Here is a 23966-nt window from a genome sequence, read left to right as displayed (position 1 = left end):
CTGCTCTGTTTTTGTTCAGCTATAGTGAACAGTTCCTTTAGGTACAGCTGTCTTGTTGCAAAAATATTTAGAAGATTTTAAAAATAAATATTTAGTCGCTTATAGAGTAACTGCAGTTCTTCTAATTAGGGATAGTGGTTAGAAGTAGCTGTGAGAATTAATGAAATAACGAGTGTAAATAGTTCTTGTACATGCCTGCAAACTAATGCTAAGGATGTATTTATAGGCCTATGAAGGTAATTATGAAACATTTAAGTGTGGCAGATGGAGTGATGGGTTGGTGTCTTTCTATCCTGTCTACTACTTTTTTATTTTATAGCTCTAGGTAGTAGAAACAACCTTTACTTATTTCTGCATGTATACTGTTAAATGAAAAAGCTTACAAAGTAGTTCTTCTTTGTTGTAACTGCATATATTCATGTCAACTTGTAAAAATACGGATTAAGGAGCACAAGAAGTACTTTTTAAATTATTATGATGTTGGTGTGTATGCACTGTGATACCTTTTAGTGGCAAAAACAAAGTCTGTGAATTCTTGTTGCTGAAGTAGATGGGCTCTAAAAAATAAAAAATCTAGAAGTAGGAAAGCATTTGTGGGAGGCCTTTGGTACACAGAGCTGGAAAAACAGTGTAGGATTTTAAGCACTTAATGTAGTATGATAGGTGTATAACTTGTGTTACTGTGTATTTCAGCTGATGTTTTGCAGGGGGATTCAAAATATGTTGAAGGACTTTGTTTCTGTCTTTATCTGGGTGCTCTTTTCCTTGTAGGTCTGGAAGACGTAAAACTATGATGTGCTTTCTGATATTTGCAGGATTTGCCTGTATGTTTACCATGTTTTTACCAAAAAACTCTGGTAAGTATGTAGTGCTGCTAAAGTAGGTATTAGTTACATTGTTTTGTCAGCTTTTATTTGAATAATGACTGTTTCCTGACTCTCCCCTTCAAGGCTGGTCAGGTAGCCAGGGTCTTGTCTGTATTGCTTTTTGTAGACATAATTAGCCCTTACTAGGACCTGTTAATTGACTACATTTGTCTGACTCCAAGCTCTTTGCTCTCAGAAGGTCAGAACAACCTATCATGTTCAGTTTCAAATATGACACTGCATTCATTCATCCCTGTTAATCAATTTACCTTAAAATGTTGCTTTTAATAACAAGACTGCAGGGCTATAATTTAGTTAGATCTTGATGGTATGAGACACCAAGGTTAATTTTACATATTTTCTAGTGGCATGCAGTGTTTTTAGAAATATGAGAGTGAACATGAAAGTGAGACTTCCCTGAATTAAAAGCTTAACTCATCACTTAAAAAGATAACAAAAACAAACAAACAAACAAAAAAAAACACAAAACAACCCCCCCTAAAGCTTTGAAAAAAACCAAACAACAACACACTTATTTTGTATTTGGAACTTAGAGATGGAGGTTGCAATTGCAGTATGGAAGCCATGGGGTGGCAAGAAACTTGCTGTCTTTCTCAGCTTTGTACTCTACTCCTGCAATGTGCAGTTGTGAGGACAACTTGTGGTAACAGAGTATTGTCAAATATTTCTGATCTCAAAAGTTGTCTTTTTTCTGTCATCATCAGTGACCTTCATGGATGTTTTTTTTCTTTTCCTGTGTCTTTCCTTTTGAATGCATTTGTTCTGTACTAGTATGTACCTTAACCACTGAAAATGTAGGTCTAAATGACTAATATAAGTGGCCACTCAGATTCTGTTTTTCATAATATTGCCTCAGTAGAAATGTTTTAACTTCACCATTAACTTCACTGTTAACACGATAGAGCACCAGTGATGCGATTACAAAGTAGGTTTCTTAGGTTGTGTTTATCTTTAACAGATATAAATGCTGTCTGACATCCACTTCAAATTAACTGCAGAAAAGTGTAAGAAAAAAAAAACATAAAAAATATCTTGTAATCCTATTTGCCATGCTTGTGTGAATTGAAATCCTCAGACATTTTGTTGTTCCTTTTATTGAGACCATCTTTTCCCTGCTCGTATTTCTCATTATATATTAAAAAAAAAAAAAAAAAAAAGGAAAGAAAAGCACTAGTGACTAATCAGGATAGGGTAGTAATTGATAAAGAACTGCTAAATTCCAGGAAATTGTCTTTTTTTTTTTTTTTAGTTGAGTTGACTTTAATCCCATTAAAAGTTCTTATTTTCCTTTGTGGTAAGAGTAATCCTGGTTCTTGGCCCAGAATGATCTGTATTTCTCAAGCAGAAAGAAATTCAGCTCTGAGCATGATGAAGATGAGTCACTTCCGTGGATGCAGTGAGGGTTCAGTGATACAAATATCACATTGGGAGCTGCTGAGGGAGAGTGGCAGTGAAGGGGGAATTGAGCTGGAATGTTATTTTCTTTCAAAAGCTGCTGTAAAGCAGGAAGACTTTTCCATTTTGTGTTGCTTTATACTATAGTAGACAAAGCACACTCCTAGCCCAGGGCTAACTCACTTAGAATTTACCTGGCTGTACTGAACACAACCATAACCTTTGGTGACCTCCGTTGATATGCTTTCGACTGAAGAAAGAAAGCTTCCAGTTCTTTAACTCAGTTTTGTCTCAACCTCTGTTGATGTTGGTACTTTCTTTTGTGCTGAGAACTACCCTTTCCTTGTGGATACTTTTTCTGAAGTAAACTTAAAGACTCCTTTAGTCCTAAAGTGCTGTTTAACTGAACTTTTTCTGATAAAGATGACATCCCGAGTGAGAATCTACAGTATGGCACTGCAAATGAGACTTAGTGACATCGATGGCATCAAACCCTGATCACTAACTCCTGTTCTACAAACTCTTAAACATCAGCACTGTTTTGTTACCATTTTTCCTCACTTTGCTGCCCTATACTCTATAGATCAATTAGTGGAAAATTAGTCTATAGAAATAAACTCAAATGCTTGAATTTAGTCAGAACTTGCAACTTTGTCTTTGACCGAAGTCTGGAAAAGTTGCACCAACTGCTGTATTTCAGACAAAATTGCATACACATTGCTACTACTAGACATTCAAGTGAGAGGATATTATACAAAATAGAATAGAAATGTTACAGAAGCTGCACTGATATGCTTGGCTGGATCTAGCAAATGACCTTTAAATAACTGGTCGCTGGAATCCCCATAGGAGAAGAGTGCATTCCTGCTTAGTGGTGTTACATATGTAGAGAAAATAATGGAGTGTTGCGTAAGAGTTGCTAAATATATTTTTGCAGTGAGGAAGATGCAACAAATGTCTGAGCTTACTTACAAAGGATGCTGACGTGCAGTGAATTTACAGTGTGCTTCTAATCCTGCAGTAATTCCCCATGCAGACAGCCTTCAGCCTCCCCTAGGGGAGTGAATGTGGAGAAGAAAGTGCACTTTAAATTCACTCCTGAGCTTCTGGGTGCTAATTTCTCTGTCTAGACAGACTCTTTTTTTCTGTTTTGATAGTAAGACCAGAACTTCCTAAGTGCACTAATGCTGTATTTCGAATATGTATATGGATATACAGTGTTTAACTTAAGTCTCCCTGGGAGAGAAGCAGTACGTTTTAAGACACATTTGAGAATTACAGATCTCTTCTTCATTGCTTCATGTTTGGTTGATGAAAGAAAAGGTATGTCCCAGCTTTCTGATGGCAGCCAGCAAGGCTTTGAAGAGCAGCTTCGCAGCATTGCATTTGGCAACTGTATGTAATACTTGAGTTCTCACTGAGCAAAATGAGAGCTTGGGTGAAAAATATTATATCTGTTTTGCATGAATTATGGAAATAACTGCAAAAATGCATCACACAAAAATTAAATCAAGCTTCTGGATTTCAGTTTACATACAAATGAATTTGTGCTGCAGTTGAAATAAAATTTGATTTGATCAGGTGACTAGAATTGAAAATATTCAAGGGAAAGATTGCAAGGAAAAACAATAGAGAAGCAATACGACTTTCACATTACTTAGCATCATTTGATCCAAAGTGAAACGTACGCTGAGCTCACTGCTGGGGAAGAGAATCTGAAATGCACCTGATCAGAGCATTCATCCTTTTTCAAGTTTAACAATAAAAAAAATAAATTCTCTACTTTTTAAAATAGGTAGTACAAACATGATCATATTCAAAGTCATTGTAACTGAAATCAGGTTTCTCCAGAACTTTAAAAGATCCACTCTGGTTCGGTCAGCTAAAGGTTGTCTTACGAGTAAAGGAGGCTGCGTTAGCATTCATTCTTCAGAATTACAGGGCTGCTGCTTCTCAAGTTCCAACAAGATGTCCCCGGGGAGCAGATAAGCTTCTGAGGTGAATCAAGTTGTAATGGTTTTAATTTAATATATTAGTTAAGGAGCTTTTATTGTCTGTTTGTGCTTGTCAAAAGATGCAATTATGTGGTAAGGTTTTTCTGTCTGCGGAGCTGGAGGCCTTTCCTTCTACAGCTATGATAGTTTTTAGAATCCACCCACCCCTTAAAAAATAAATAACTGGTGCTTGTCTTGTCCCTAAATATACGTTTACATACTTGTTCCTCTGCTAGCTTTTATGCTAGTTGGGAAGAAAAGAAGTATGGTTATTTGTGTGTGTGGTTTTAAAAAAAAAGCACATATATGAAACATTGTTTTTGCATGAAAGTCTCTTAAAAAGGACCAGATGCTTTCAACATAGTGTAAAAAGAGTAACAAAACAGACTATTTATATATTATTTTTATAAGATATCATTTTACATATGAGTATACTTTTATATAAAATATTTATGTATACATACATATAATCTATATAGTTATATGTATATGCTTAGGATTTATTTTCTTTTTCTTGAAAGGTTTGCTCCTCAGTCCCACTTTGTTAGCTTTGTGTGGAAAAATGATGGTCAGCGCTGCTTTCAACATTGTCTATATTTATACATCTGAACTCTACCCAACAGTATTGAGGTAACTGAACAGAGTTTGTAAGGAAATGCAAAGCCTTTCCATGCGCAGTGATCCTGATTGCTGATGTGATTATTTTTACCTGAAATATCAGTATGAATTCTTTCTTTAATTGAGACAGTTTGTCTCAGCTTGAAAGGGCTTCTCCTAGTCCTTCTGTGTTTTGCAGCAGTGTGCTTACTGGGGTGGTTTCTGGCAATTGCCACTAGGGCTAAATCAGAATTTTTTAAAAAATAAAATAAAGGCTGCTTTATTTTTTATTTTATGCTCTGCAATGGTAGGTGCCATGTTTCTTATTTATGCTACTGATTCGGGAAGTAAAATTATAGGTTGCAGAACTGAAGATAATGATGTGATGGAAGTGTATGCTAACTTAATTACAAATACAGAATGTGCAGTAAGGACTATTTACAGTACTTCTGTGTACTTAAATTTCCAACATAATTATGTTTGTTTGCCTCTTGAAAAACAAGTGCTTTTATATATCTCTTAATTAGGTATTCATAATGCAACTCATTTGATACTTTCTGCATGGCAATGATTTGCTTTATAACATTTAATTCATGAACAAGTGGGCTAAAACCTTACTTTATTTTTCATGTTCCTAACAAACTCTGTAAGGCTGAGCTCTCTCCTTTTGTCCCGAGATAAACCTGAGACAGGAAAATAAATGCCTCCCAGTCCTGTTATCCTCAGCTGCCATCTCAGCTCCATGTGGTTTTCTGAATGATACTCCAAGTACATGTTCAGAGTTTGAGCCATATTGCACTAGTGGCTCAAAAATAGCACGTTTCAAAAGTTGAGCATTCCTTTCAGAGAGAAGGAAAATGAAATGCTGAGTGGAGTAGGAAGGTGTCCTGGCTGGTAGATGCATCCTCTAGCATCTAAGAAGTATTTCTAAGGATGGTGACACCCATCACTTGATTGCAGGAAACTAGGGCCTTTGTGGGGAGAGGGGCAGGGAGAGTGGGAGACTGCTTGGATTGGCTTTTTATTTCTTTTGAAGTTCACCATTTCCCATATGTTACAGAGGCTAGACTGTGAATACAGTTTTTGCAATAAAACTTGTGAGGGTGGAGGTGGATTGGCTGTTGCTAGCTACTCAGCTTGTCATCCTTGGCAAAGGTTTAGGTTTAATACACGTCACAAGCATGCTGACTGAAACTGGATTTGGAGGTTTGCTTGCATTCTCTCAATCCAAACTTCTGTGTCCTACTAAGGTCTCTTTCTTGATTTATTTTAAATTATTATCATTTTTACTATTTTTGTTATGTTTTTACTATTATTATTTATTTTTGTTGTTTTTGTTTACCGTCACCTCTGTTTTTCTGGAGTTGAGAATTGAGAATCAAATCTGATTTTAATTTCTCAGCTTTTCTTTGTTTCACTGTGTAATTTATGTTAATGCCTTCTTAAGTTCCTTTGGTGTTCAAGGCCAAGTATTGTACATGTCTAACTCATACCTAGCTGGAATTGCAGTAGTGTCTCAGCATCTTTGAAACTAGATGTTAGTGATGAGGATGTTTGATTTTTTTGTTTGTTTGGTTTGGCTTTGTTAATCTGTGGAATTGCTGCTTCATTTGAGAATCTGCACTAGTATTGTGGTATAAAAGTCACTGCGTGTCAAAGATGTGGAATGCTAGTAGAGGAAATGTGAGAATAAGTTCAGAAAATCACCAGCTTCTTTGAGACAGATTGTGCTTAATAATATGAAAAACTAATACGTTAGACAATATGAAAATTCCCCACATGTGGCACATTATATATTCAAAAATGTGTTTATCTCTCTGGTATTTTAATTAACTACAAATATTAGAGTTAATGCAAGAACAGTGATTGGAAAATGGTTAATTTTAAGATAAAACATCAGCACCATCTGGTGGTCTTTGTAAAGCTTTGTAGTGATCCCGGCATTCCTCCAGCAGGGAGCCTTGCCACGCCATGCGATGAGATGTGTCCCATTTCTGAGGTAGAAAAGAGGAGGTGGAATAAACTGTTTTTTTTTTGTTTTTTTTTTTTTTTCCAATTGGATATTCTACGGAGAAGTTGCATGTCTTCAATAGTACGGCTCCTTACTTAAACCTTCTCATTACTCTAAGCCTGAAGACTGTGCTAGACGTATTTTTTTCCTGATATTTGGTACTTGGAGGAATGAAAAATGCATCTCGTGCTAGAAATCAAGTGCTGCAAACTGAAGTGTGTGCATGTTTGGGGCTTTTTTCCTCCCTTCTTAATGTGTCTTTACAATACCTGTTGGAGAACAGAAAGTTAAAAATAGAAATAATCACTTCTGTTTTTTGAGCAAAAAGGAAGGTTATCTTGCAGTGTATGGAAACAGAATGAAATCATAGCTCTAGTAATAAAGATGTAAATCACAGGGTTTTTTTTTGTTTGTTTGTTTTTTGAGAAAATGGTTGCAAAGTTATGCTATCCTTGTACATAATGTGTACAATCAGAGTGGGGGCACTGAACTGCCTAGGATATCATCAGAAAGCGTATATGCTTATTTTCACTGCAGGGAAGCTAACATGTTCTTTATTTTTCTGTCAGTGGTTCCCCTTCTGGTCTCTGGCTTCCTCCGCAAGGAGTGTTCAGGTGAACAATCCTTGGTAAGCACAGTGCAGTGTGTGAGCAGCAGACAGACTTCTGCACCTGTGCGGGGTTGTTCGCTGTGCAGGCAGTGCTGGCGGAGCAGCGCAGCTAGAGGAGTGCTGCGTGGCAGATGGAACTAGCCAGGCAGCTGCAGCAGGACTAATTGGCTTGAGCAAAGCCCTGGGCTGATGTGATTACCCTGGCTGTGGAGCTATTTTGGCAGGCATTAGTTCAGCGCTGAGCTCCGTGGTGTGGTGGGAGCGAGGGCAGCAGTCAGGGTTAGCAGGGGAGAAGCAAGGCACCGAGGTGAGAGCGGCGGTGGGTGGGCAGCTGCGAGCAGCTCAGCACCTCCTGGATGCTTCCCACAGCTCTTGAACAGGAATGCATCTTTCCTTTGCATTGCCATAACATTGTTCCGCATAGCCCAAACTATGCTGGGTTCTGGGGTAATTATGTCCCAAAGTCTTTTAACAACTGTTTTCCTTTCGCATTGGAATTCAAACAAAATGTTTTGCTTGTATGATCACCTTTTGCCATGCTTCCTCTCAGTAGGAAAAAAGTTGGCCTATCTCTGGGTGTTGACAGACTTAGGGTTTGTGGGAAGGATGCTCCTAAATGGATGGTTTGGATTACTGACTGGAATCTCTCATCTCTTAGGGACTTTGACAGAGGGGAGGAGATAGGGCTTGTCTTTTGGGGTTTGGATCGATGTTGCTTCAAAGTGAGGAAGTGTGGGTTGCTATTTTCCTTTTCCCAGGAGGATGTGATGAGAGAATAGAGAATAGGTTGCTTTTCTATTTATTGTTACACTCAAGTCACTAGCTTTTCATCAGCTCCTTCCATCATCTGTTTCCTGTAACCTGTGCAAAGGGCCATTAGGAAGGGTGGTGGATGTGGGTGGTTTTGGTGCTCTGGTGACCCATGTCACCTCTCTGCTTGTCGTCTTTTATCTTGGCGCTGTCTTCCTGCGTTCAGAGAAGGAAAAGGAAATGGGCTGAGGGGGAGAAGCTCAGTCGTGTGAGAGGAAGAAACTGGGAGATGTGGGAAGGAGAACAGCTGCTGTGAGCTGGTTCTCGCTGCCCAGCGCATGAGCGCTGCCAGTGTCAGTCTCTGAAGTAAGAAGATTTTTAGGGGTGATACAAACATGGAAGATTTCTGCATTTGATCAGCAAATGAAAGGCTTTGGGGCTTTTTGTCCATTTCTTAAGGAGGGCCCTGCCATTCTAAGCCATGCTTTATTATCATTTAGTCTAGATGAGATTAGTTCAAACCTGCCTGAAAATGGAAGGTTGTGCAGAATTCAGCAGTTTATAGTGACACATCCGGCCAAACGTTTTCAAGCTTCAAGGTAGCATATACTTCTTCTCTGTTTGGAGGTGAGCACTGACTTTTCATCTGTTTAACCTGAGGCAACAGAAGAAATAGGAGATGCCACTTGGGTTGTTCTGTCTGAAGGTCCTGCCAAATTGTGAAATCGTTCCCCATCCAGCACAGGGATGTCCAGTTATATTACCCTGTATGGTAGGCCGGAAAACTGAGCTCTGTTCAAGCTGTTGTGAAGGAGTGCTTTTTGTTAGGGTTTTGAAAGGGTGTGACGGACCTTTTAGCAGTAGTAGAAGATCTTGAAGTAACTGCTGGATGGCTTTAAAAACTTCCTTCTTTTTAATTTTAATACAGTCAATAACAAACTAAACAAAACACAGGTCATTTCTGACAGAGCTACCACATGTTGCAGTTCTGTATTCTGAAGCTACGTATCTTTCATCCTTTGTTTGAAACAGAAATGCTGGCTTGGGTGTCTGTTCCATGTCTTGCAGATTTGGAGGCATTCTGGCTCCATTTGTGCCATCTATGGTAAGACTGATTTTAATTTTTACGTAACAAATGTGTTAGGTTCTCTCAAAAGCATGTTGCTCATTTTGGTACCACATACGTCTATGTTGCATGAAAAAATATTTTCAAGAAAAAAATAAATCAGCTTTTAGAAATAATGAACAAGATGTTTGAAAATACCTAGTGTATTACCCTTTTTGGAAGGAATCTAGTTATTCTGTGTTGTCTTAATATTTCATCTATTAGTGAAGTGATTATCATGCAATGCTTTCTGTACTGCTAATGCCCACTCTGTAGCTGAGTGCTTTTAGCGTGTAAACAATTAAAGTTCCCATGAAGCTATTTCTGAGAAATGACATTTATTGGGTTTCTTTGTTCTATTAGTACATGGATAATTGCACACATGGAAGAGTTTCAGCTTTTCAGTGTTGACTGCAGTTCACATGGATCATGTATTTTAAGAGCAGGAAATTGTGATGTTTTTCTGTTATGGATTTTTAATTTCAGAAATCTCTCAGCCCTTCTGTACCATTGGTGGTGTTCGGAATCAGTGGGCTGTCAGCAGGATTCCTCACTCTCCTTCTGCCAGAAACACTGAATAAGCCAATTGCAGAGAGCATTGAAGATCTTCAGAGTCCCAAATACAGAGTGCTTATAAATGAAAAGGCAGAGTATTTTTTTCTGTTGTATTCCATTTTTCTCCCTTTATCTTACGTAAACCATGATTTAGCACATATTGCTTAGGTTGTGCCTGAATGGACTTGCACATGAACATTTAAAAGCCATCTATCTCTCACATTAAGTGGAGATGAAATTTATTCTTTTTGCTTGGCTTTTAAAGATGAGAAGGCTAGACACCTTCACACACACACACACACATATATATATATATATTAAATTTTATGTAAATCAATACTATTCTGTTTGCTTAAAGAAAATCAATTTTAAGGCAATCTAAGATAATCAAGGACATCACATTCAATAACATGTCTGTACTCATAGTAAAACAACTAGATGTATTTTAAATTACTGGATTGTGCCTTTTTCTCTGTCGTGATTTGTAATGGAATATAATCTAGAATTAATGTGTATTTGAGGAAATGTTTAATCCATTATTAGTCCTCTTGCTTAGAGCCATTTCAAGCATTTTCCCTTTGTAGATAGGCATTAAATAATCGTTTGAAATGGGAAATTGAAGTTTTGTTTGTTTCAACAGGCAACAACCACACAATAGAAAATGGGAGGTATATCTACTAAGTTGGGGAACAGCTTCATAGAGGAATTATTTTTTTAAAAGAATAAAAAATTAAAAGAATTTCCTGTAACAAAGAAATCATTAACTTAGAACAAAGGAGGCTTAGTAGAGATAAAAAAGAACATGTGTTTTCCTTGTGGTTTTTCTTTGTGGCAGTTTGTTAATTATCTGGTTGTTACTATATTCAATCAGTTCAGTCATATTACCCACAGTTTATGCTTACTGTATCTTAATCCACGTCAATACTGCATACAGCTGAAATGGGGGAAAAACTCATTTCTGTGCTTTTTGAATGTCATTTCACTACTTATTTTTTTTTAATAATGGATTCTGTTTTTCACATTTCATAGCCTATAAAATTGGACAAGAAAAATAAGACATAATCGTTTTTTCAGTAATTATTTTTCCTGTCTGACAGGCAAACCAGCTGGAAGAAAGCACTTCAGTTTCAGAAGGTCTCCCTGTGCTGAAAAAATGAGGCCGCCACTGAGAAGGTGCTGTAACAGCTGAAGGGCAGAGTCTTGCTGTATATATCGGAGTGGAAAAGTTGGAGGACTCGTGTATAATGCTGTTAATAGCATGCTGAACAGTTTTATGTGAAGGCAAGGTGAGAAGATGGAAAAAGTTGATCAAAGCTTGTGAGGAAAGAAGTGACAAATCAGTGCTTTAACATAATGACTTAACAAAACCATACTTTGGATGTTTGGACTTCTCTATGGCTTCATAAATGAATAATTAAATTAATTTATGTTACAAAATATAACTGCTAGCTTCAGATAATAAAATGTTGCAACTGAAGTGATGTGTACGATGTAAAATTTAGATGGCCTTACATATTCACACAAGCTGTAACGGTCAAAAGTAACAGCAATCTTGTGTATGCTAATTTTCTCTACCGGGTTTTTGCCTGTAAATCACAGTATACCTCATTGTGAAGAGACCAAAGATTTTCATGTAGTTGGTCTTTGTATGCCTAACATAGGAAGCCTGAATAGGAGATCTGAAAGGAGAATAAATGGGTTTCATTGTGGGAAGAAATATTTTTTTGATACAGTTGAACATGAAAAGGCATGTAAAGTTAAAATAACGCTATATTGGGAAAAATGATGTCAAGCCTTTAAGATGGGGAGAAGGTGCACTTAAAGGACGGGATGAGTAACCTTTTAGTCAAAAGGTTATTAGCTCTAGCTGTACATGTGGAACTGGAAATTAATGAATGTGTCATATATTGTATAATATATGTAATAATATATAATCCCAAATTATATGAATTTCCTATGTGACATTCTTTCAAGGGGGAGGATAGTTTGCTTGTCATTCAATATATTTATGTTGGAATAGGTATATCATAAAGGTTACAGTTACGACAGCCAATGCAATTTTGTTATTTAAAAAAAAAGTTTACTGTCGGTATTACAGAGTGCTGCTGTCACAAGGACGTTTACCAAGGCATTTTGAAGAATACTTTTATCATTTTGGTTTTGGTCTATTATTTAATGAATCTGTAAGGAAAACGTTACTAAAAAGCTTGTGTGTTTTGAGCAAGTTTCACAGTTAAATAATAGTTCTGCAAATAAGTGCACCCATACAAGTATGGGTGCATTTTACGTATGTATGAATATAAATGTACATGCGGATTGCTCTGCCTGGATGCCTCGCTGTACTGCATGTAGGTTATCTGTGTGTGCTTTACAAACAGCCAGATTAGGTCCCCACGAGGTGAAAATCAACTGGCAATCAGAACACCTAGATAATGTTGACATAAGGGTGGATTGCGTGTGCATTTATTTATTTTCTGGGGCTGCAGCTTGATGGCAAACAGCCTGTAGAATATGCTGCAAACTTTTATCATTTATTTACTCATCATTTTTGTCATGTTTCACTCTGAGGAACTGAGTTGATTTTTTTCTTGAAAAAAATTAATGCTTTCTGTTGCATTAACATTTATAGTGACTAATTATACCTCTTCTAAAGATAATTGGGTCAGCAGGGATATGGTAAAAAACATCATTTTTGGTTACTGTTCAATTATTTTATTATAACTAACAAAATTTAATATGGAATAGAACAATATACAGTTGTATTCCCAAAGCAGAGAGAAGACTCTGGAGCAGAAGGATTGTGAAGGATTATGTGGTGAGAATCTGTTTCTTCCACATTAAATAAATCAGCCCATACCAGAGCTTTTTTCCTCTGCTGTTTATTCCTGTGGGAGAGGGGGGAGTGAATGGGGTGGGAATAATGGGAAACAAAAACCAGGAAACAAAGATCATTTGCATTTTGAAGTGCTTATTTTCTGCTTCATTTCACCTGGAATTAATGATTTCTTTACTTAGTGTGACTTCTGTGAATTTGGTGGATTGACGACCTACCTGAAGTTCTTTTTGTGTGTGTAGGCTGTTTGGATGGTTTGGTACTTCATCTCCAGCATCCAAAAGAGAATATGAAGGGGAACATCAACTCCCATTTTTGCATCTTATCTTTTGAGTTTAACATGTGGTTTGCATTTTTAACTTTATATATCCTTCCTACATTTTGCTATTGTTGGATAAAAAAAGGTGCTATTGGGGGAGGATGGGGAGTGTTTTTCCAGTCATATGTTTATAAATAGAGAAATTATAGCTTTATTAAATGGATTTTCAGTTGGATTAATGTGATTAGAGTATTAGACTTCACAGGGTGCTAAAGTTAGGAAACCAACTGTTTCCTTACTTTTCGTTACTGTATGTGTCACAGCAAATCAAAATGGCAGCATTTTTTAATAGGTATCATCCCTTAAAATTTCTGGACTTGTAAAGTTAGAAATTCTTCATTTAGAACAACTTTTCCCCATTAGTTTTAATGAAGACAAAGCATTTTTGGTAGGAATGTCCTACTAAATTCTATACGCAGTGTGGGACTATTATCCATTGCTTTCCATTTCCCTGTAAAAAGAACACAAAGCTGAGTTAATTTAAGTGGCTTAATTATACACATTAGTTCACAATCCCCATCTTTAAGTATCACTTTTAGCTCTTCTCCTGCGCTTTATTTGTGTGTAGAAATTCGAGTATAATGTTGCATCTGCACTGCTCATCTGTTTCTGTGTTGGAACAATGTCTTCAGCATTTTAGCACTTAGTTGTGAAATTGCCCTTCTTTCTGTTTGTCTCTAAACTGATTTGAAGTTTTTTTTTGTTTTTTCCCTTCAGCATCTTCCTGCTCTTACTGTGTTTCAGACAAAAGCCTTAAAAACAATATTCATTTATTCCACCTACGTTTTGATGCCATTTCACTGTCATTATGCATTCTTTATCCTTAAATTCTTGGTCAAGTTTGGTCAAAGTGGTCAGGCAGTGGGACTCGAAGAGAATCAAAGGTCTCTTCCAGCTGAACTATTCTATTCTAGAATTTAATCCTTCGGTTATCCAGTAAAACAAACATGGTGCTGGTGAGTGAGAGCAATCAGAATTAGTTACAAAAAGAATATTAATTGTACGTATTGAAAAATATTTTCTGTTTTTTCTTCTAGTTCATACCATCTTGTTTCACCTTTTTCATTCCGTGGCTATCCTGATGACCGGCTCGCTGTGGAACAGCATTTCCCTAGCAGGCAAATATCCTCTGTTTTACTTTCTCATCAGCCAGCAATTCATCTAAACATCCTCCTCCCCTTCCCCCCATCATTTTTTAAATCAGGTCAGGTACAAAGGTAGGGGTTGGGTTCCTTTTTCAGAAAAGAAAACTTTGCACCGTATTCATGTTAAGCTCATCTGAGTGATCTTTTCATTATCTCAGTTGATGTTTCATCAAAGCTATTTCCTCCTTTGCTGGAGCACTGGATGTTATTGCTTGAAGTGAAGGCTATAGATTAATTTTTAGAATTTATCCTTTTTAATCTGAACAGTGAAGTACAAATAATCCTTTGCTTTGTTGACTAATACTCTTGCAGCTAAGCAGCAGAGAAAGAAGGAGGTGAACTTTTCACACTACCATCTGTAACCAGCTGGTTCTGCCATTCAATTTGAGTTTGCTTGAGGCAAATAATTGTATTGTGTATTACAGCATGCAAGAGATCTATTTTTTTTCCATGCAGTGAGTTAGCAGCAGTTCATTGTGAAGGTCATCTTTGCATCACTTACTACAGGAGATGTAAAATTTCTTAGAGTTGATTTTTGATAGATGCAATCCTTCCATTAGAGTTAAATTTCTGAAAATAGTGGACAGACGTACAGCTATAGGCAAACTATACATAAATCTGGTATTTTCTTGCAGTAGCAGCAGTTCTTTCTACCGAGACTTCCAAGTTGGTGAAGGAATGTGCAGGCTGTATTATGTAGTGGGACTCCTGCTTGTGCCCACCTGAAAAGGGTGGTAGGTGACAATAGCTGGAGATGTTTGTGAGGGAAAGGGAAATATGGCTGAGAAGTCGATGGTGACTAGAAGTTAAATTATGCTTCTAACTCCAGCACACTGGTAGTGTGATTCTGAATTATGTCAGGCCCATTTTAACTTGCTGTGAAATATTTCCAGTAATTTCTGTACTAAGCGTGGTCCTGTTCCTCTGTGAAGTCTCCTGGTTTAGAAAACAAGCTGCTAATAGGATGAATAAATCAGAAAACAAATGTTGGAGCAATTTCAGTAGCTTTTAAAAGTGCAGTACAACTTTGCCTGGACTGTTTTTGACAGTTTGGGCTGCAGCAGTCCAAATGGATGTGAGGCTGTTTTGTTTTGTAGCTTTTCTCCTAAAAAAGTCTGGGAAACACTGCTTCAGTGACATCTTCCCACATAATAGCAACCTAGTCATGCTAATGACAGGTAAGACTAAGTACATTGGTTGACAAGTAACTTCATCAATAACTTTGGGCACTTGGGCTGGCATTTTCTGTACTGGTTGGGCTGCCAGATAGCAGCATTGTCAACATCCTGCTGGCTATATATGTAAATATCCTTGTGATGAATGGCTCCAGGTAAAAACTGGTGATTACATGCTTTTTAACTCTGAAATTCTGCATCAGCAGCACCTCATTCCTTGGTTGTCACAGGTTTGCTCTCACATCATTTTTTACTTTCCTTTGCTTTTTTTTTTTTTTAGTATACAGTCCACAGTGATCAAATGCCTCATGGAATTTTCATCTGTATCTACATGAGAAGGAAAAGAAAGAGACTGCAGTATATTGCCCGCACACCAAAGGAAAGTAGAATCTGTGTACACCAAATGAAGTTACTCTGTATGTGTCCAGGTTGAAAGAAATAGCTGTTTCTTTTCACCATCTTCTATCTTGTGGTTGGGCAGGTTTATAAATAGTTGGTGTTAGTAGTCAGTGGCAGTTGGCTCTGAATGCTGTTGCCAGAGACCCAGCAACAGCGAGGTTACATCCTGCTCCTTCCACCAGGGTGTCTGCTGCAGCTCCAGAGGGCTTTCATCTGTTTTAAGTCCCTAATTTAATCTTTACAATAGTGTATGCTGTTGTTCATACAAATGTCCAACCCTTTTTTAAGGCCTACTGAGCGCTTGACAGCAAGGCTATGAGATGGCATTCAGTTCAGTGGTCTGTCATCATGTTACGTTTCTTTCCTTTCATCATTTGAGATTTGCTGCCTCAGTTGCAATGGAGATATCAGTGATTGGGAATAATGGCAGTGAATAGGAGTGTTTGACCTAAAGATACACCCTGCAATTTAGTGTTGTATGTGTTGTATTGTCAGGTTTCTCTTCTTTTGAAAATATTCCAATTATTTCTGTGAATGGATGCTTTTCAAAGGCCTCTCACTTTTGCATCTGCCTGTCTTTTTAAATTGGTAAGCAAAAGGCTTGAAGTGCTGATGTGAAGAAACTCTCCAAGCATGTGCCCAGTTTGACTTGCACTAAGACCTGCTGGTAAAGCAGCAGCTGTAGCCTCCGTAGAAGGGGTCACAGCGACCGCTCTGACTCGCAGGAGCTTGTGCCTGGCTCTGTCTCAGGAAATGTCACCCAACCTCTGCATTTAATGGATGGCAACTCAATTCCTGAGCTGCTTTAATGGGGTTTGAGGTGTTTTTAACTTTCATGACCAGTTCCCTGGTGGGCACAGTGACCCAGATGGTTGAGGTTAGAGCTGGAAAGTGGCTCCAGCTCCTGTCACCCTTGCAACAGGCCTGCTTGCTAACGTGGGAGCTGCAGGTGGCTGGGCTCAGCTGCCTGCCGGGCTGGCCAGACCAGGCACCTTTTAATCATTGCTGTTTGGCTCTGTCATGGGGAGTGCCTGGGCTTTCCTGGGGATTGTGCTTTTGCAGAGCAATTTCTTGGTATTTAGCTTGGGAGGAATTTACTTCAGCTGCTTTTTTTTTCTTCTTCTTTTTTTCCACTTTACGCAGCTTGTCAGAGTCCTTGGAGTGTAGAAATGGAAACACTGTGTGCATGCCCTGTACCACACTGCCTCAGGGACTGTCAGGGTGTAGGTATGTGCAGGGCCAGCTTGAAAGAAGTCTTCCAACCTGCATCTCGATTTGCAGAATAGTCAGTCAGCTGCTTATATGTATATATAGAGAGACGTGATCACCTCTCCCTGCTCCTCATCTGGAGGTAACCTTTTACATTTGACCTGGTAGTTCTTACATGGACGCACACAAGCACAGAACAAATAATAATAAAAAATAAATGCAGATAAAAGTTAGTTTTTGGAAACGAAAATGAAAAGCGAGGAGAAACAGTAACTTATGCAGGAGATGGTCATCTCTGCTGATGAATATATCACTGAAAAGTAAAACTGGCAGCAGACAGGCTCCTGTGATCATGTCTTAACAAATTGCTGATCTGAACTGGCTATTTATTATTTTAATCCTGGTGGAACACAAGGAAGGAAGGAAAATAATTATTAGTGACAGATTTTAGTTAAAGTTAATTTATTGTTAGTGGAACTAATGATGTGTTCCAGGTGTTCTTCAGTTTAACAATACATTTAACTATCAAGTGTTCAATTGTAATGTGGTTAACTGAACATGATTAAACTGCTGCATTTACAAACAGCTAATTATATAATAATTACACTCGTAGTGGGTTTCTAGTGTACTTTGTGACGGATATATGTGATTTTTAAAAAACTGCTTCCCATATGACTACCTTGCACTAGTTAATTTCCAGGTATGGAGTAAAACGCTTTGCTGTGTTATTAGAACAGAATTCTACCTTGGAAAAGTTGTAGTGAGATATTGAATTAATTGATCAGCTAATGATTGTGTGCTTTCTTATGCCTACTGAGATTGAGAAGGAAAACTGACAAGAAGAAAAAAATCTCTGCCCAGGGCTTTATCGCTTTCAATTCTGATTTATCATGGCCGTAAGTGGATAGTCTGCTGGAAAGTTTCAGTTTCTGAACTAGAATAAAGCTGCTTTTGCATGACGGAGAAGAAACTCTTACTGTTAGTGCTTAGGAGAAAAAAGGACACCAAAACATCTTTCCATCTGCATTCAAAGCTCTCTCCCTGGGCTGTTGCCTATAACTAGCAGTGCTTAAATCTGAGACAATGGCTCGGTGCCTCATGGCAGCTGCTGTAAAATTCAGAGGGTCAGTGCAGGCATAAACTTAACCTCTGGTTGAAGAGAAGGTCAACTTGGATGTGCAGTACTGAGTTGAAGGGTAAGGAGATGGTGATTAAATCTTCTTAGTTACCACCCATCCTTTTCTTCAACCTTAACACCTGCTTTCTCTTGGTAGGGTGCGTGTCGCAGGTTAGCATAAGCAGGTATTCTACTAAATCCTGCACAGGATTTAGAAAATATGGCATAGAAAAATATGGCATAGAAAATATGGCATGAATTAAATCTTTGGTGTTTAGGCTTTGTTTTGTCTGCTAGTTATTACCCTTTTGATTAGCACCTGCTACTTTGCTAATGCACAAATCTCTGTGGTAGTCCTTTCCATTTTAGTGCCTGTCCTGATGGAGATACGTCATCTAATTACGAGTAATACTTCTGTTAGGAAAGCTATGCAGTACTCTGTATGTGGACTCTCTAGTCTAATTTTTATTAAGACTATTTAATTTGAACAATCAACAAAAAGGCACCAAGGAAAACAGGTATTAGTGTGGTGACAGGAGTTGCAATGGCTTAATCTAGGAATATCATGAAGCAGACACATCTTTCAGTGCCCTTAGGCATACCTCGTGAGAAAGCAGTCGTGCCCCCTTGTCCTCCCTGTGGCTGAGATGGGACCAGCATGGCTGGGAGGGGAGGGCTGGAGAACCCTGTGAAGGCAAATAAGAGCACATGTGAATTTTCAGTTGGCATCTCATCCCCAAGAGCCGTAGTTGTCTCACAAGCAGCAATACTTAGTTTCTAAGGTTTTATTGTAGCAGTATACGATTTTGATTTTGCAGAACTTCAGCAAATTCTGAATTTAGGTTAATGTTACTGAGATAGAAAGCGGCCTTAAAGTAGCTGATTTGGAGTGACCAGGTGTCTTGCATATTGGAGAAATAAGTCTTCTGTGCTTAAATATCTGTATCTGCAGTGACAATGTACACATCTGCTCATCATTTCCATTCTAATAAATTTGCTCATCGGTGTCTGTGTAGGACTTGCAGGGAATGTTATTTTTGGTAAACTTTTCGAGTTCATTCTTGTACATCCTGAGCGTTCGTAGAACTGTGGTGTTTGCTTATTACAGGATGTTTTGCATGTGTTATTAGTACCCATATAAATATTCTGGAGTTTATTCATGTTCAGTGTTTCTTTTCTTTGCATACAATGACACAACTATGCAATTGGAAATCTGCAATAAAATCAGTCAACAATTGGAAATGTACAATAATGCCAGCCATCTCAAGTAAGAAATCATGCCTATTCCTCCCTAATCATCAATGAAAATTAGCCTCATCATTAGTAATAAATTCCAATAAAGGTCAGTAAATATTTCTGTGTAACTTTAAATAATGCTCTTTTATTTTAAGTCTAGTTTGTTTTCTCTTGCTATCTTCATGCGTGCAAGAATATCCTAGAAAGGGAGAGAAGTTCCTCCTCTAATTGAAATTTATTGTTGTGCAGACATCCAGTGCTGGTAGGATATATCGGAAGTAGTAAAACTGCACAGATTTATAACTGTCCTGGGATTTCTGGAGCCAGCAGAGCACTGTGTGAAATGAGTTTGCTTTAATTTTCCTGTCTTGCATTGAAAGGCAGCTCAAAACAATTGCCTGGGCTGTTGAGCACAGCATTGAGAAGCTGTGAGTGTGTAGCCAGCTACGGCCTCCGCTTTGGGTAGGAAAAGACCTCTTCAACCATGTTACAGATAGTCCAGGGCTGGCCATTGGGTAGAGCAGGTTTTGATCTTGCTTGCTGGCCGTGCTGGCTTTATGTTTATGTTTGTTTACCTGTAAGTTGCTAGAGAAATTATTTTTGTTTAAATAACTTATTCCTGGGGACAAGTAGTTGCTGGAAAAAAAAAAAAAAAGAAAAGAATGTTGTAGTGGCTTGGAGCCTAAAGTGTTGGGACGGGGACCATACCCTCATGCCGTTCCTGAATGAGTGCTGCTCAGGGCAGTGACACAAAATGGGAAAGAGAATGATTAAAGCTCATCTGGTATCTTAATGTTATTGTGAGAAATAAACAAACCAGAAAAATTATCAGTCCTGGGGACAGCTATCTATTCAGGTTTCCCTGTGGTGTGTTCCCAGACAGGTCTGTCCTGAGGTTGGCGAGTGACCCCAATCTCCAGACAGTAGCTGCCAGCTTGGTCTGTGTGGGTAAGACAGCTATTTATTTGCATTTGTGGGTGGCTGCCTGTGACACCCACATTAGCTGTGCTGGTGCCCATGGGGTTGTGCTGGGCACCAAGCACGGGGGATTTATGGCACCTGCTAATGTGCCCCTCTGCCTATGGGGCAGCTGAACCAGTATGTTGCAGCCCTGTGCTTGTTGCTGTGCTAGACACAGAGGTCTGGAAATGGTGTTAAAAGTTTATTTATTTTTATTTCGTGACTTTTTGCTCATGAAAAGACTATGAAAAGAGATTGAAAGTAAATTTATACTGTGCCTTTTAGGCAGTTTTATACTTCTCTCTGACAAGAAGGCTAAAAGAGCAAAAAAACATTGACTAAGTGTCTGGTGTTTATATAAGTGCTCTTGAAAGTTAATCAATCCACTTGTGCCCTAAACAATGTTAGCTCTTCAGTTCAGAGGGGATGGGGAAAAATCCACCTGGCTTTTCTGGCTTTAAAAGGATGGCAGGGCTAGAAGCAAACTATGATGAGCTTGTTTGCTTATGCCTTGATGGGATTAAGATGGGATGCGGCACTGTCACTCGGATGATTTTTCTGTATATTTAATTGACCATTGCAGCTTGCAAACAGACCCATTAGCTAATGTATTTATGCTGCAGGAGGCTAATGCCAAGTGGTACTAGTGTCTCCGTGTTTTGTTACATAAAAACTTAAGGTAATTTGGAGGAAGTTGAGTTTGGAGGAAGAACGGCAGAAAGCTGGGTTTTCTTCTGGTAATAATAAATATGGCTCTATAATTTGTAGGCTTTACTGAAGAGCATTAAAATGCATAGGCTTTTAATGAAACTGCAAAGGAAAACAAAATGAATCCCTCCGACTTAAGAAATCTATCACTGAAACTTTGATCTTGAGAAATGAAAAGGGTTGTAAAAGTCCTTCTGACCTTCAAACTACCCCAGCTGCTGTCGCCCACCTCTGATCTCATCAAGCAGGCCCAGCACAGCAGGGTTGGACAGGGAGAAAGCAGAAAGGTGGCCCCAGGCCTTGGGACAGTCCTGAGGAAACACGGGTGGCTTGGAAGAAAGCCTTGTGATTTCTGCTGCTTTGGCAGTAATTTGGATGAAAGCCCCATCTCTGGCAGGCCCACAGCCCAAACGTGAGCCATGGCTGTTGTGCCATCACACTGAGATGTTTGTTGTCATTTAGATGGGTTATTAGCTACAGATGTTAGCAGTATTAAGGTGTCCTGTTTATTTTAAGGCACATATTTGTGTGCACGTGGTAAGACACTTAGATGGTTTTGGTTTGGAGGGCTTTTCTCTGGGTTAAAAACTCCACAGACAAAAGCATACCCCTAGATGGGCCAGCTGCAGTTATTTGGGGGTTTAATTAATAAATCCCTTGGCAGCTGGGGTCAGCACTTTCTGCTGGACATCTTCTGGACATGAGCAGTGTCTTTGGGATTCAGGTTTTGGGGATCAGCTTAGCAATGGCGTGAGCACAAGGTTAGTGCTAGAACAGTGGGGAAAAGTACAATAAAATCCATTAAAATCTTTAAGAAGCCTCAGTGATGCCACTTAATGACTTGAAAAAAGGGGCTAAGTATAAGACAGAAAAAGAATTACTTGAGAACACCAAGTGAATTGCCATAAAATGGGTGTTTATGCAAGAGCAGCTTTTTGAAGCCCTGGTTTCTGTTTCAAGAATATGTTTAACAAACTCAACTTTGAGACAATTTTTGTGCCATTGTGCTTATTTCCCCCTTTTTCTGTGCAGAGGGAGACCTGGTGGGCAGGCCCAGCCCCTTCCGGGAGGTTCTGGAATGTTCTGGAGGGCTCTGGAACGTTCTGCCGGGTTCTCCCCTCATCCCTCCGCCCCCCCCTCCTCCCCCGTGCCTCTCAGAGCCCCTCAGCGCCTCTGGCGGTGGCTCTGTGGGAGCCGGCAGCCGAGGAGAGAGGTTGAGCCCGGGGGAAGGGGGCTTGGAGCAAGTCTTTTGTCTGTTTGTCCCTGTGCAAAGCTATTTTAGCTGGCCCCAGGGGTTTTGTCCCCAAGTGCTGGGACCAGGCCCTTTTCCCCTGGGCATGTGGCACCGGCATGCTGCCTGCTGATATGGGCCCTTCTCCAGGTGTGTTGGAAATACAAACGCAAATGGTGTAGCGTAGGTAAATGTTTAGCTAGCAAATTGGTTGGCTTGAAGCCGCGACTGGATCACTTTCAAGTGCAGTAGTTTATTTTGGTGTTTATTTATGTTTGCTATAGGAAATTCTGGGGTGGCATTGTTATGTGCGCAGCAGGAGAGGTGATGGCCCTGCCAAAATTCACACCAGTCTGGTAAAGGCAGAAAAAAAAAACACCTGGAAACGTACAGGCACTGTTGCCACCACCATTTTTATGGTAAAGTGTCCACAATTCCCACACAAAAAGGGTCAGCAAATGCTGCAAGGCCGCCACTGTAACCCAGCAGGCTGAATCCTGCTGACTTTGGTGACCTAATTGTGAGTTTGGGGAGCAGGAGGTGGGTGTTGGGCAGGATGCGGCACACTCTTGTACAAGAAGCAGAAAGCAGCCACATATTAATTGGAAAAAGGATGATTGGTATCATTGCCTGGTTTCAGATGGCACCGTGGTTATATACCCTGGGGTGCACAGCAGCTTCTGCTCAGAGATGGAAACGCTTGGTGAGTGTGTTTTATGGGAACTGCAGGTGGCAGTAGGGGCTAAGTTATACAGGAAAAAAATGTATTCCATTTCCTTTTCCACAGTAGTACCACAAATGGCAAAAACCTGAATTTCTGCAAGAAGCCTTCCCTTAAAGCCATCACTCCATGTTCTTATGGACTTGTCGGCTCCTTTTAGGTGAAATATTTTCAATAATTGTAATGACACTTTCTGGTTTCCTTGGGGATGTCCTGCACTGTTTTCTCCAGGGTGGGTTTCTGAAGGTTGTTTTGTACAAGTGACACCATTCTAAAATTGTTCGTTGAATTCTGCTTTTATTTAGTGTATTATAACTGTGTAAGTCACATAATTGTAAGGTTTAGCACAGAGAAGATCATGTCCATTTGAATTTAAGCAGTTGAATCTCTGCACGTTAAATGCAAAACCTTGGTGTTTTCTGCTTGTTACACAGAAAAACCTCAAACAGATCTGGATGAACTTAAGTACAGGAGACTTTATTGTTCTCTGTTTGGTTTCTAGTCCTTGAGGAAAACTTAATTCAAAGGTTAGCAAACAAATAATGTACAGACTGTTATCCCCCACGCTCTGTGTATTTTTTGGCCAAGTGTCTTCTGTCATCTAGTGCTTTCTCATTCAGAATGCACACGTGTATTTGGTATAGTCAGAATAAAGAATGTACCCGTTTATCGCATGCTGTGGGAAACTTGAGAGACAATGTGCTGGAATAAGGATGGACTTTTGTGGTTCATATGGCTCAATAGATACGTGCATGCAGACCATGTGATGATACACATATATGATGGAACTAATCAGCGTGGGTTTTTTTCCTTCTTTTTTTTTTTTTTCCTTTACATTACATAGCATTGGATGTTAATTAAGCTGATGTGAAACTTCCCAAAACACCTAAGGCTATTTCTGAGCTCTGAGGTACAGCAGAGTCCAGAAGAATCTTTCAAAAATTCTTTATTCCAAAAAAGAATTTCTTTCTAAAAATAGAATTTTTAGAAAGCTGTGATTGTCGTTACT

General features: G+C 39.0%; 1 protein-coding gene across 2 annotated transcripts in view; it reads left to right on the top strand.

Moving 5' to 3' along the window:
- The window catches only part of LOC101804258 (solute carrier family 22 member 15-like), a 31258-nt gene extending 12001 nt beyond the window's left edge, over window positions 1-19257 (top strand). The window contains exons 8-12 of one of the 2 annotated variants that reach the window (XM_027463805.3): window positions 772-857; window positions 4798-4906; window positions 9277-9349; window positions 9836-9994; window positions 11002-19257. In XM_027463805.3, the coding sequence (XP_027319606.1) occupies window positions 772-857; window positions 4798-4906; window positions 9277-9349; window positions 9836-9994; window positions 11002-11061 (487 nt within the window). In that variant the 3' untranslated portion in view covers window positions 11062-19257. Of the gene's footprint in view, window positions 1-771; window positions 858-4797; window positions 4907-9276; window positions 9350-9835; window positions 9995-11001 lie in introns of those variants that run through there. The other variant, XM_027463806.3, reaches the window with a different exon arrangement.
- The last annotated feature ends 4709 nt before the right edge of the window (window positions 19258-23966 follow it).

This window comes from Anas platyrhynchos, chromosome 6, assembly GCF_047663525.1.
Source record: "Anas platyrhynchos isolate ZD024472 breed Pekin duck chromosome 6, IASCAAS_PekinDuck_T2T, whole genome shotgun sequence".
Taxonomy (NCBI): Eukaryota; Metazoa; Chordata; class Aves; order Anseriformes; family Anatidae; genus Anas; species Anas platyrhynchos.
Note: the sequence above shows the minus strand (reverse complement) of the source record. Positions and strands in the feature narration are given on the sequence as shown.